The sequence below is a fragment of the Alligator sinensis genome, unplaced genomic scaffold (assembly GCF_000455745.1).
Source record: "Alligator sinensis unplaced genomic scaffold, ASM45574v1 scaffold138_1, whole genome shotgun sequence".
Lineage (NCBI taxonomy): Eukaryota > Metazoa > Chordata > Crocodylia > Alligatoridae > Alligator > Alligator sinensis.
Genome location: NW_005841862.1, coordinates 2,848,148 through 2,862,533, shown reverse-complemented (window position 1 = coordinate 2,862,533; position 14,386 = coordinate 2,848,148). Strand labels below are relative to the sequence as shown.

Sequence of the window (14,386 nt, the reverse complement as noted above, 5' to 3'; positions counted from 1 at the left end):
CTGTCCGTCACCAATTGTTTCTGCCCATTTAGCAGGGGTCATGTTCCTCCCTGGGCCTTCCTTTTACTCCCTGTATATCTAAAAAACAATTTCTTGTTGTCCTTTACTTGGGATGCCATCCTCAGCTCCATGGTAGCTTTGGCCCGTCTAACTGCCTCCCTACAAGCACGAGCAGAGGAGGTATATTCGTCTTTGGTGATCTCTCCCTGTTTCCACTTTTTATGTGCTCCCCTTTTGGCCCTTAGGCTGCCCTGGATTTCTGCGGTCAGCCAGGGAAGCCTCCTGGCCCCTTTCCCTCTTTTACCCTGCATGGGGATCGTCTCGCTTTGTGTGAAACGATCATAACCAGACTGAGTCATGGGCATGCTAGCACTGGCAAATGACTTTAGAAATGAAATGACCTTAATATATGATTCTAGCCACTACTCTGCAAATGCTTGCCTCTTCCCCATCTGTGCCCTGCATCATGTAGCAGTAACTACTGTGGAAGGCATAGGAAACACAAAAACAAGGCTGCACCCAGCCCAGGTAAGTCATTGGTACTATTAAGTTTTAAGATGATGTAACTCAGGGGTGGGCAAAATGTGGCCTGTGGGCCAGATGCGGCCTGCCAGTACATTCCATCTGGCCTGCGGGATCCCTAAAAAATTTAGAAAATTAATATTAATCTGCTCCTGGCTGCCTGTCATGTGGCCCTTGATGGCTTGCCAAAACTCAGTAAGTGGTCCTCCGCCCAAAATAATTGCCCACCCCTGATGTAACTTGTTATGCCCAGAGTGGCTGGCCTTTCTTTTGCTGACTTGTCCTGCTAGCAGGTGGCAAAGCCCCTACATTAAGCTGCTGCTTTCTGCTGACTCACGGTGGCATGCTTGTCTTGCTTTCCTCATTATCATCATTGGATAGCTCCTTGGGCAGCTCAAGTAAGGGACAGGGACGGAGCTTCTGTGGGGAGTAACTTAGTCTGGGCAGTGTTCTTTGGATTTACAATGTTAATAACAGCACAGCCCAGCAGATGTGAGTTTGACTTCACGCAGTGTGTGCATGATGCTTTGCTTATGTAGAAATGCCACCTGCCTAGACTTGACTCCACTCTTGCAACAAGTCCCTGCACCAGTGTGCTCGAGCACATCCCACCAGCCTGTGCCAGCTGACATGATCAGGAAATCAGCCACACACTGTTAACCGGTTGTTGTTCCCACTTTTCTTTTCAGGAGAGAATAGCAAAAAGCCATGGATCCCAGTGTGGCTTTTGCACGCCTGGCATTGTCATGTCCATGTATGCCTTACTTCGCAACGCACCTGAGCCCAACATGGAGGAGATAGAAGATGCTTTTCAAGGTAATAACTATTCTAACACAAGCCTGCAGAGTTGCAACTTGTGCAGTTTTGGCTACATTTGCTTCTTCAAATGGGATGGAGGTGCACTAGTTTAATTTATTGCCTTAAAACCAGTCAGCTATAAGCTGCTCACTTTACATTGCCCAGGGTGTTTGAAATGAAAGGATTCTCACCAGACATGGCCAGAGAAGAATTCCTCTTACTATCATTATTAAAATACTTTTACAGAAGCAGTGCCTCAGGGCCGTAGTCACAGACCATGCCCTGTTGTGCTAGGTGCTGTACAAATACAGAATGAAAATAAATCCCCTGATGAAGGGGATGCTCCTCAACAATGGCAATGGTGATGATAGAAATAGTGCATGTGCCAGTCATGCATAGCCCTTAGAAATTGTTGTGTCAGCTCTGTGTAGTGGGCTGGGAACATGGAGGAATAAGGCTCCATTATGCAAGTTCTCTGCTCTACTTTATATCAGACTCCTGGTGGCTTTAACTAATCCTGGGGCTAGGGCTGAACCTAGGCTCAATCAGGGATCTATAACTAGCCTCAGGATGGCCACCTGCACTGAGAGGAGATCAGATGCACAGGACTGAACTTGACTGGCTTAATTGGTGAAACAGGAGACTCTTGATCTCAGGATTGTGGGTCTGTGTCCCACACTGGGTGTTGTGCAAGCTTTTCTGGAGCACATTATAAAGAAGTCAGTTTATAAACCCCTGGAGGAGAAAAGGGTAATCACTAGCCACCAGCATTGATTTGTTAAGAACAAATCTTGCCAAACCAACATGATCTCCTTCTTTAACAGGGTAGCTAGTAAAAGGGATGAAGGGAATGCAGTGGGCATAATATACCTGGACTTCAATAAAGCTGATGATACAGTTCCAGAAGTTCTCATAAATAAACTAGAGAAATGCAGGCTAGATAGGATTACTGTTACGTGGGTACAGAATTAGTTGAATAACCATTAGCAAAGAATAACTATAAATGAATCAATGTCAGAAGGGCAGGAGGCTTCAAGAGAGGTTCTACAGAGGTCTCTAATGGATCTGATGCTGTTTAACATTTTTATAAATGATTTAAATACAAGAGTACAGACCTTCCTGATTAAGTTTTCAGGTGACACCAGACTGGGAGAGCTTGTAAACCCTTTGGAGAATAAGATTTGAATTAAAAAGAATTTTGATAGTTTGGAGAACTGGGCACTAGAAAATAGAATGAAATTAAGCAAAGACAAATGTAAGATGCTATACCTAGGGAAATAAAACCAAATGCAGATTTAGATGAAATCTCAGGGGGAAAAAAATCTTTGCTGTTATACTAGTGGACAATAAAGCAAGCTGTCTGTGGAATGCTGTACAATCTCCTTCCTTGGAAGCTTTCAAGAAGAATTTGGAAAACCATTTTCCTGGGATGGTTTACAAACAGCGCATCCTGTACTTGTTGTGTAAGGGGTTGGCCTAGATGACCTATGAAGTCCATTCCAGCCTTATGATTCTATGAGAATTGATCCCTTCATTTTTCTAGATGGTGGGTAACCAGTCAGTTGTAATTAGCCAACCTTCACTGCTTGCATAGAAATTCTCAATAGAAGGACTCTTACCTTTTATTCTTTTGCACTGGCAATGCAGGAAACCTGTGTCGCTGTACTGGATACAGACCAATTCTGGAGGGGTACAGGACGTTTGCTAAAGTAAGTGGCCTCAGGTAGCAGTGCAAATTTCTGGAAGATGTTAAGTCATCTAACTTTCAGCAGCAGAAATAGTACATAGTTGAACTGTGAGGAAGAGAAAATACATTTGGTATATCCCTGTTCCCTAATTAAATCCTAAACATAATGTGGGATCCTGTCATATGTGTATCTCTTGTACAGATAATATGACCAGAACAACTTAATCACAATAATTGTTCAGGACAGTTGCATTTATTTATGAAAAAGTGTACCAGCCTGCGGTCCCAAATCAGGTCACCTCTAAATTGGATTTTTTTCGTCATGCTTTTGGTAAAACTCTTGTCCTCTAGCCTCCCCTCAGAACAAAACAGATCCCACATATCCTGGATATGAAATGGTGAGAAACTACAGTGCACAAAAGAGGACAAACTGCAGAAGAGCCTAACTTGAAAATTGATTTTATGAAAATAGTCCCCAGTTGGGTTGTAGGAAGAAGCAGAATACTACACAAGGTAGTACAGTGATTATTGCTATGGGAGGACTGTTGTATCAAAAACACCAAGAAATAAACAAGTCACTTTGAATAGAACATGCACATGTAATTGTGTAACAGGATAAAATGAAACAGTAGCCACAGGAAAATCTATTACAAACTGGAGCAGTTTTCCCAGGGACATGGCAGCAGCTCCATTACTCAAGCTACTTAATTCTAAACTGGACATGTCCTACAAAATACACTGCAGTAAACAGTCATACAATAGCAAGAACAGAGATGCACTTATTTGACATCTTCCATGTCCCATTTATATATTTCAGTGGTAGAAATAACAATAAAAGGGGACCAATTTCTCTTAAAAGTGAATCAAACTTGTTTTCATTGAATCTACAGATTTTTTCTCTCAACAGTTTTTGTCCATGCAGGATTGGGGTTGCTGTGGGAGAGCAGCCAATGGCCCAGGGTGCTGTAAGACTGAAAAGGAAAACAGTGCAGTAAGTGGAATTAAAAAGGCAGTTGTCTTAACTTATAGCTTAATTAATTTATTTTATTTGATTGTCTTTCTGAGCCCAGCCATGAGGATGCAATGGAACAACAGGCACTTGATCAGGTCTGAACTGTTCACTAGACTAGAGAACTCTGGTATTAAACCCTCACTGACAAACATATTATTGACATTAGAGGACAAATTGTAGAACACTAGATAAGGTAACACAACACATTTACAGCAGTGTAACTTGTGTTGGTTTGTACACTGATGTAAGTTATAGCAGTGTCTGTCTCGAATGGACAGTTGATGTACATCCCCAAGGGAGGTGTCTGCACTATAGTAGGAGCTTGACCAGAAGCACATGAGTTCCTGACAGTAGCTTGTTTGCATTGAGCAAATGACTACCCTGGGATGAAAAAGACTAGAGCTGCAGGTACCTAATAAGTCAGCAATGCTTAACCAGGGTGTCGGGGACAGGGGTGGATCCAGAGAGTGCAGTGCTGCAGTTGCACCCCACCACCCTTGATCCCAAACTTTGAAACTAACTGCCTGGGAGGGGCAGCAGCATTTCTATTCAGGCCGTGCTGACAGGGTCAATTGTTCATGGCTCATTATTATCATCTCCCTGATTCCTGTTAATCTCTCTGCACTCCACCACAGATGTTAAAGACCCCCTCTCCTTTTAAATGGTCATGATGTTTCACTATTCAAACTATCTTTACTTCTGCAATTTTTTGTCTAGTAGCCCTTCCTGGTTATGTCTCTCTTCTATTGTAAAGGTGATGTCATATTAACTCAGGTGTAGAAATGACTGACAGGGTGGTATTGGAGGCACTGTCAAGACACTCAAGAAGGCTTGATTTTGTTTTATGAATCTGAATAAGAGACATACAATTAACTATAATTACTGTAGGACTAATGACACAATATCCTTTGACTATTTTTGCCTAGTCTGTTGTGTTTTTTTAAACTGTATATATACTCTAGCAAATTAGTGTACATTCCAAAAGTTATGTTCTGTCTTTGTTTTGATCTTAAACTGAATAATATACTGCTAGCCCTCTACCATATTAGTAAAGCTTCTTATTTATCTTTAACTGGAGAAAAATATGTGTTGTGTTATATATGATGATATGCCGTACCGTCTGCACCTCCCTTTTCAAAATTCTAGATCTGCCCATGGGCAGGGCACCCTAGAGTGCTGCCAGATCTTTTGAAGGGTATGGTGAGGTGTTAGGAGATAAGTGGATAAAATAGGAATCAAAACTTGTGGCAGAGGTGATATCTGTTATTAGACCAACTAGATATTTGCAAAAAAACCCAACCATTCCCTTTTTTTTGCAAATATCTAGTTGCTCTAATAAGAGATAATCACCTCTGCCACAAGTTTTGATTCTTTTTGCCTCTAGACCAATACGGCTACAACCTGGATACCTGACACGCAGATAAGTGCAGGCTCAGGTCTCTGCACTTATTGTCAATGTCCTTGGATGTTCCCCCATCTGTACTGACAGGCCTCTCTGCAAGGAAGTAAGCACTGTAATCTATAAGTTAATTTTCAAATTTCAGTAATGGTCAATTCAAATAGAGTCTCCAATGAGGGGTGTCTCAAGTCCAATGAGGGGTCCCTTGAGTCCAAAACCATTGGGAACCACTGTAATAGATCAAGTAAGATTTGGCCAAAGGTGTCCCGTTCTGAAGTTTTTGGGAAGAGAATTTGGTAGTTCATTTTGAAATGACTTTTCAACACACGTATCATTATATTTTACCTAAATATGGATTTAGATAAATTGAATGGAATATTATCAATTTTGTGGAAGCAAAACATTTTACTCCAAAATAATTTTTTTCAGAATTTTGTTTCTTGGAAAAATTCTGAATTTTTAAATTACATTTCTGAATGAAAAGTGACTCAAAATCATGTAATTTCCCACAGGTTGGAAGATCAGGTTCCTGATAACTTCTGCTCTTAGGAGAATGGTGCAATGCATTCTTATTTGCATCAAGAGATGAGTTATAATTTTCACTCTGAGTTATTCTTTTTATTAAAAACTGGGCGCATCTACACAAGATGCTAAAAGCACAGTAGATTAATTCTACTGCACAGAGCATCATGGTGAAAGTCGTGCTAATGCACTAATGCACAGTAGAATTAGTTTACTGCACATTAGCATCATCTAAAAATTGTGTGCTGGTGCTACTGTGTGGTAGCGCCGATTACAGTGCATTACATTGGTGCTGCTTACAGCACATTACATTAGTACCTATTATTACAGGTACTAATGACAGGTATTAACGTAATGCGCCATAGTCACAATGCATACCTGTAATAACGGGTACTAATGTAATGCACTGTAATCTGTGCATTAATGCACATGTAGACATGCCCACTGACTTCTACATATTGGAAAACTTGTGTTTTTACAGAATTTTATATTTTTCAATAAAATGTCAAAACAGCAAACCTGAAAATAAGATTTTTGTTTTTCACATTTCCCTCTCTTTTCTCCTCCCCTTAGGAAGCAAATGGATAAAGGAAAAAAGTGGGAAATGAGGAGAAGAAAGTCTTAATTTTTTTACTGTTCAGGTTTTTGGAATTTTCAAGTTTTTAGTTTTTACTATGGTCACTGAAAAATTTAAAATGTTTGTGAAATATATATCCCATTTTCCAACATATTTTGCTTGTGTTTTTGAAAACCAGACTGGACAAAATGCTGGATGGTAGGTTAGAGGGAATAATATTATGGTTGCCAATGAATGGACTAACAAACTCTTCCACCTCAAGTTTCTAGGATTCATGAATCATTAATGGGTGAGGATTTGCCTGTAAAGAAAGTTAGGATTGTTTGATTTTTGCATAAGTGTTTGAGGAATTATTTTTTTCTCTTTAGAACCAGGGCTGCTGTGGAAAAAGAGGCAATGGCCCAAGTTGCTGCATGAATGAAAAAGAAGAAAATGCAGTAAGGCCTCTCACAACCATTTTCTTTTTTCCTTTCTTCTCATTGTTTTTGTTAGTTGTTTGCTGTTCAACTTTTTTCTTCTATTTATTTATATTAATTTTACTCAGACAAAGCACCAAGGGCTGATTTTATTTTCCATAATACCCCCCCTCTCCCCAACACACACAAAGCTACCAGTGTAAAAAGGGTAGAAATAAGGTTGAATAACACCCTGTGAGTTATCTTGAGTGGAATCCCAACTAAAGTCAGATAAATCTAAGCTGCAAGCCCAGTTTTTTTGTGTGTTTTTGTCATTTAACTTTATCAGTCTCATCTGTTTTTTCATGTAATTAAAAAAATTGGATGTGTTGTGACAGGGGGCCATCACAAGGCCGGTCCTGATGTTGGCCAGGCCACTTGTCTAGCACTCTGCCCTGTCTCACCTGCCACAATTTGATGTACTAAACTAGATGTTGAGTTGTGGGAGGCTGTCCATTTTAATGCCCCAATGCCTAGGGGGTTATATATGGCTCTGACTGCGCAGATGGCATCCAAATAAATACTAGGCCAAAGGCCCACATACCCACTATGACTCTCCCGGCCCTTTTGTTGAGCTGCATTTGGCCTCAAGCCCAATCACAGCCTCAGACATCTGGAGACTGACCTTGGCTTGTATGCCCCTTCATTGGGGCCTCCATCTTATGCCCTTTCACTAGGGCCATATGCCTTCTCGCTGGGGCCATCAACTGCTTGCTAAACTCTTTGGGGCTGGCCTGTGCACAGGTGCCTCTCTCTAGGCATGCCTGGTCTCCCTGCCTGTCCCTACAACTGGGCTACCCACCCGGTTATGGAGGCTGGGGCTATAAGGCACCCCATACTTGCCTTGCACTATGGAGGCAACTGGGGTGGCATTTCCTGAGGAATACCCCACCACAGGCAGCCCCACCATACCATCCATCCCTGGTAGGGTGTAGTTTTATGTGATTCCCCAGGACCAGGAACCTCCTGCCATCCCCATTGCTCCTGCCCTTACCTCCAAGATGTTGTGAGCCTGAGCCGCAGCTGCAGCTGCAGCTGGGCGATGTTCTCCCTACAAGTGCAGCCAGCAGTTTGCTGGCTTCTCCTGCTCTTATTACTAGCAGCTGAGCCCTCATCCTCAATCAGGTAATCCCCTGCCAGCCATGTGACTGGTGATGGGGAGTACAGCCATCTGCAGGCTGCCCTTCTGCTTGGTTTTAGCCGTTAAAGTGGCAGGCACCAAAGGTGCTCTGCCACGTATGTAATGAGAAATGAATGGAAGTTACACATGGACTGAAGGAATGGTAGTAAAACTCAATTTGTATTCTTTAACAGGTAACAATATCTTCCAGTTTGTTCAATCCAGCAGAGTTCCAGCCTTTAGATCCCACACAGGAGCCTATCTTCCCACCAGAGCTACTGGTAGGTCTGTTTATACAGAATAGCAATGTGACTCGCTGAAACTGATTATCTCAGGCAGGATTTGCATGTCCCCAGTTCCCCAGTGGCTCCTGCCCTGAGAAGCCCACAGTGCAAAGGAAGGTGCTGATAAAATTAGATATTGTGGCTAAACCAAAGGAGACATTAGCTCTCCAGGGTTTTACATAGGAGCTCTGCCAGTAAAGGCTATCAAGGATACCCTAGGTAGGCTGATTAAGCGCATTCCCATTAGAGCTACCCAGTTTCTGCCTAAGACCCACACTGGCCACTGCCATTCTGTATTTCAGCTGCTTTGGTTTCCTCTTGGGTCATCCTGAATCCTGGGCAGATTTTCTGTCAGGAGATGTCCTACACCAGGATTTTATCAGCTTGTGTGTTTCAGTATCCTGTACATTTAACAGACAATCTTTAAAACTCTGTTGTTAGTTTCACTGCTGAGGCCAGCTGCTAAACCAAATATAACGTTACCTAGGTCAGTGACTTTCGAACTGGGATATGTATACTACCCTGGGGGTATGCAGCTCTTTACCAAGAGGTATGTGACTACATTTTAAGAATGGTAGTGGAGCTTTTGTTTGGTCAACACAAGATGGGAAATGGTGTTGCTGCATGTTGACATTGGTAAACATGCAGGGACACATGGAGTGTAGGGGGTACGAGCAGCAATATTTTGCAGGTAAAGGAGTACACAGACAAAAACGTTTGAAAACTACTGACCTAGGGAATTTTCAGTTCTTTCTAGAGATTATCACAGATGTTGTTTGTTCTGTCTCAAATTTCCCCTATTTTCTCTATAAGAAAGTCTCTTGTTTAAGGATCACCTTTGTGTTTTTAGAAGGAAGCCATGTTTGTCTTCTGTCTTCTCAAGTTTACCATTCCTCTTAAGCAGCAATCACAGGATGAGGAGAACCAAGAGACAAGTCTGAGTCTGGGTTTGGGTTTGTTGCTACTAATTCTCATTCCAGAGTGATTAAGACCTATGCAATGATCACAATCTCATTACAGAAAGCGAGCAAAATATTCTATTTATTTCAGGATTATACCTGCAGAAGCTGACAAAACTTAGGACAGATGGTCCTTAGAGATGAGAGTTCTTCTCATAAGGGGGATGTGGCAACATAAAACACCAGTGGTGTTCAGGATAGAGAAACTAAAAATGTCTCTTTTTGGTCAGCATTAAATGAAGGGAAGGGAAGGGACTATTTGCCAATGGGTGCATGGGCACTCGTGAGAATCAGTCAGTAAGATAAATAGGGAGGAGGCTGGGTAGGGGCAGGAATTCTTGACTTGGTAGCAGCATTTTACAATCTAACTTCAATCCAGTTTTCTTTCCACAGACTCAGAATAGCAAACCCCATAAACAATTGTGTTTCAAAGGCGAGCGTGTGATGTGGATCCAGCCCACAACACTCCAAGAATTGGTAGCACTCAAAGCCCAGCACCCCAGTGCCAAGCTTGTGGTAGGGAACACAGAAGTGGGTAAGAGGAAGAATTGATTCTCAGTTTGAGCAGTTGCAAAATTACCCACAGAAGATTTTTCACCAGCACAGTATAAAACAAGTTTGGTTTTCCTTCAGGCCATTAGTATTGCCTGAAGTTTCTCCAGGGTATGGTGTGGGGGGAAAGTTTTTCTTCTTCTCATGTGGATTAGTCTCATGAACACAGCTTTTTCCTGTTCTTTATTGTGCCAAACTAAAAATGTTACTCCAGATCCTCAGGCCTTTCGTTATTATTTTTAAGCAGTTCAGGTGGGTTATTGACAAGAGGCACACAGTTACAAGCTTCTCTCTTTTGCCCTGAGAAGGGAGCAATGCACTGAAAATGTACTTGCATTCAGACACAGGTGGACCTAGGGGGTATATGGTGGTGTGGTCACATCCCCACTTTGATTAAGCATATATGCAGTGAGCTGTCTGCTGCCAGGAGCTCTGGTGAACTCTCTGCTGAACACCTCCCTCCCCCATCCTTTAAAATCCTAGATTCACTTTTGCATTCTGGTGAATCCAGTCATGAAATTTCCTGTCATTTTTTTTGGCTTTGGGCTGGGTAAACCCATGAATGGCATGTGCCCCCGGTGGCTGGGGGGGCATGGCTGTACCAGTGCTGGCGGGAGCATGGCGGCATTGAGCAGGGAGCTCCTGAAGGTGCCGCCGGCACTGTTGGTGGGGGTGGGGCACGGGGGAGGGGGTGGTAAGCGCTGACCAGGGGTTGGTGACCACCCACAGGTGGTGGTGGCCAGAGACGATCATGGACTGCCCACAGACGCCACTGGGGTGGTGAGCAGCGACTGCCTTTTTGCAGGGGGTATACCGCCATGTGCAGGGGGTGCACGTGCACCCCCGTGCACCCCCTACCATAAACCTCTTGGGTTATGAAGGTCCACAGAACTCTCAAACTATTTCCAGGTGAGAGGAGGTGTGAAGGATATTCATATAACCAATCTGAAATTTCCTCCCTGACGTATGATCTTGTTTGTCCCACTCAAGTGTTACATAGCTCAACAAGAAGATGGCTGTAGTTGATGTGCACAAATAAAGTGCAACTATGGGAGGAAAAGATTCTATGTTGGAAATAATTTTAATGGGTTCTGGCCTAAAATTCCATTATGCACATTTCACCATTGGCCGGTGATTTATGTGGGCACCACTTTGCGGCTTTTAAAACACTTGCATAATCAGTATAAGATGTTGTCGTTAGAGCTACCCAGTTTCTGAAAAGGACTGTCACATAATAATGCTTCCTTTTCTCTAAGAAGTTGCTAACTTTGGCTGTCTGCCATATTTGTGTATAATGGGGAAAGGTTTGTTTTGTGTTCAGGTATCGAGATGAGGTTAAAGAATATGCTGTACCCAGTGATATTAGCACCTGCTTGGATTCCTGAAATGAATTTTGTTCAGCATACAGATAAAGGTAAGTAAGGAAGGTTGATAATGGTTCTGAAGTTAGTGTCAGGTCTTTAGGGAAATTATAAAGAAGTTACTATAGACAAAAAATACAGTTTTTAGAAGCTACTTTCATATCCATTGCATTTTCTAAATCCAGACCTGCTGCCCTTAGTCACCAAGGCTAGGTAGAGACATTCAAAAAGCCTGAGTTGGAATCGATCTAAGTTATGAGGTTTTCTGTAAACAAAGTACTTTAGATAAGTAGTGTACATCACACACATTCACCTTTGATGGTGGGGGCAAATCTTAGATTGGGTTCTGCCATTTTTAAATCAGTGTGTGTACCAAACTTATGTTCTGTTATGGGTATAGATCAGTTTCCAATCACTAATACCAGTACAAGTGTAATGTCTATACCTGGCCTAAAGTATTCCTATTTAAATGAATATACGAAGTTGCATAAATAAGCAAGAAAGCTTTGGCCTCTGATAGCCACCTGAAATGATCAGTTGGATGGTCTTCCCTTTACTGGAAAGGGAATATAAAGATTGAACAGCATATGAGCATTGTAAAGATTTGGGAAGATATAGCAGCAAGAGCTAGGGCTGGTCATTGCTGAGTGAAACATTAGACATGTTATGGTAGTTCGATGTGTGAAATGTTACACACATTAATTAATGGGTTAATAAGGATAATATCCCCATGACCAGAATTTTTCCTTTATAAACATGCTTTGCTTAGTGCTGATAAAAGGCATTGGATTAACAGCCCAAGTGAGTTAAATTCTCTGTTGATCTGCCAGGCAAAAACAAGGCAAACTTTCCATATACACTGCTTTACCACCATGCCTTAATCTTGATTTGAGTTTCTGCAAGGGGCAACATGGGCAGTTTGGCAGGGCAGTTCTTGTAAATGTACTGCATGTTAATGTAAAGCAAGTTAGTTAGTTTGTGATGTAGAACCTGGAACCCAACCCTGCCCAATTTGTCCCATATATGAGCTAGCAGACATTCTTTGAATGAAAACAAACTTTCTATCAAATTGATGACTTGCAGATGAAAGCCTCTTGAGATGATTAGCAAAGCTTAGGCAAAACTAGTGCCCCAGTAAGCATTGATTTAAGAGTGGTGTTTATAATTTGTGTGTTTGGCATGTGGGTGTGGGTTTGCATGCTCCTGTTGTTTCCGGGCAATGTTTGGTTTAGCATGTGTCTATAGTCAAGAGAAGTTTGTGAAATTCAAAATTTCACTCCTTAAAAAATGAGCTATAGTTGAACAATAAATGTTTTATGAGGACAAAATGTAGCAGCATGCACACTTTTCTTTGTGTGCAGGTGCCCAGCTGTAATGCTATCTTCAGGGAAAAGATATACTTTGTTTTGGGAAAAGAAAGACATCTATTGATTTTTTTTTCCCTTGTAGGGATTGCCTTTGGTGCTTCCTGCACCCTGAGCTTGGTGGAAAAGGTGCTGAGTAAAGCTGTAGCTGAGCTACCTCCTTACAAAACAGAGGTGTTCAAGGCTGTACTAGAACAACTGCGATGGTTTGCAGGGCTGCAGATCAGAAATGTTGCAGTAAGTGACTGAGGAAAACAAGTGAGCTAATACTGGAGGCTGGAGGCAGGGGCAGCTTAACTCAGACTGAGTAACTGACCTCCCTTATTCTAATATTACATGTTCTTAGTGCTCCTTACACAGGAATATTTGAAAGATGACATGTCCCTTTCTTGTGGGTTTTTCCCCCATAAAACACCTCTGGTGATCCATGGGAACTGGTAGCCAGGCTACAAAGTATTGTGTCTCCTTATGCGACTGCTTTCAGGCTATGCATGAAACTAGTAGCTTAGAAATCCAAAAAGGCATTTGGATGCTTATCTTGCTGGGGCCATTTGGTCCCTGCAGACTTCTGGCCTCTGGCAGGGGGGCTGGACTCAGTGATCTCACAAAGTCCCTTCCAGCCCCTCATGTAGAAGCTATGAAATCAGAGAGGAAAATATCACTCATTTGAAGCATTTATGACTGCTATTAGGACAATTGGGAAAACTGTAGAGCACCCTGCCAATGAAGAGACATTTCATTAGGATGCATTTAAGGAAGAGGTGTAGCTGCAAAGAATAAGGGCCATGGGTTCACTCAGGCTTTTATTGGCATAGTTATGTCAATCAGGGGTATGAGAAAGATGGTTATAACTGTACTGGCATAAGCCTGTAGCATAGATGCAGTAATACCTGTAAGCCTGTGCTGTTATTGGTATAGCTTGTTTTGCTGCAGGAGTGATGGTATGATATGAGCTGGGCTGATTAAAATGCAGCTTTTCTGGTATAAGTTATGTCAACTGTAGGACACTGAATGCTAGAAGAGCAGCCTGGTATAGGTATCCCGGCAAAGCATTCCTAGTGTGGACATAACCTAAGATAAATGTACAACCTTAGTGTTGTCCCTAGTTCTGCAAGCAATAGAGGTTTGGCTCAGAAGACAGCCCTCAATGGGGCAAAAATCCAAGCCATGCAAAAACATTAAAATAATAAAGTATTTGTAGCCTGTTGGAATACATTAAATGATCTTGCCTTAGATTGTGCCATGTTGGTTAGTTAGTCCCAATAGATTAGTGAGTATTAGTACAGTAGCAAGACCTTCACCTTCCATCTGTTTGCTAATTTGTATATCTTATATACTTGTCTCCAGTCTCTTGGAGGGAATATAATGACTGCCAGTCCAATTTCTGACCTAAACCCTGTATTTATGGCAAGTGAGACCCAACTGACTTTGGCATCAACAGGTAAGTTACTTAATATTCTAACTTGCAATGAGGGATATAGGACATGTCTGTAAAAGACAATGTAGGGTTTGCTATGCAGGGATGCCTGAGCCAACTCTGAATGTGCTGGCTTGGCTATTGGAAGCTGTCTAGTCATGTTAGTGTAGGCAGTGCTTGGGTTAAGTAAATTATTAGGAAGCATGCTAAATAAGCCCTGACAGCCCCTCATTCAGAGTTAGTTATTCACCATGGCACTGCATTGGGTCATAGATTCATAGATGCTAGGGTCGGAAGGGACCTCAATAGATCATTGAGTCCGACCCCCTGCATAAGCAGGAAAGAGTGCTGGGTCTA

General features: G+C 42.2%; 1 protein-coding gene across 11 annotated transcripts in view; it reads left to right on the top strand.

Moving 5' to 3' along the window:
* XDH (xanthine dehydrogenase) overlaps positions 1-14,386 on the top strand; it is an 86,202-nt gene that overhangs the window by 19,466 nt on the left and 52,350 nt on the right. For 6 of the 11 annotated variants that reach the window (XR_003096347.1, XR_003096346.1, XM_025216101.1 and 3 more), the window contains 11 exons: positions 420-528; positions 1,212-1,338; positions 2,968-3,029; positions 3,915-3,998; positions 6,886-6,954; positions 8,287-8,373; positions 8,864-8,926; positions 9,729-9,870; positions 11,209-11,301; positions 12,698-12,849; positions 13,960-14,053. Coding sequence is in view for 9 of the 11 variants with exons in the window: in XM_025216101.1 (XP_025071886.1) it covers positions 420-528; positions 1,212-1,338; positions 2,968-3,029; positions 3,915-3,998; positions 6,886-6,954; positions 8,287-8,373; positions 8,864-8,926; positions 9,729-9,870; positions 11,209-11,301; positions 12,698-12,849; positions 13,960-14,053 (1,082 nt within the window). In the remaining 2 variants the exon portion in view is untranslated. The remainder of the gene's footprint in view (positions 1-419; positions 529-1,211; positions 1,339-2,967; positions 3,030-3,914; positions 3,999-6,885; positions 6,955-8,286; positions 8,374-8,863; positions 8,927-9,728; positions 9,871-11,208; positions 11,302-12,697; positions 12,850-13,959; positions 14,054-14,386) is intronic. The other 5 variants (XM_025216069.1, XM_025216088.1, XM_025216081.1 and 2 more) reach the window with 5 other exon arrangements.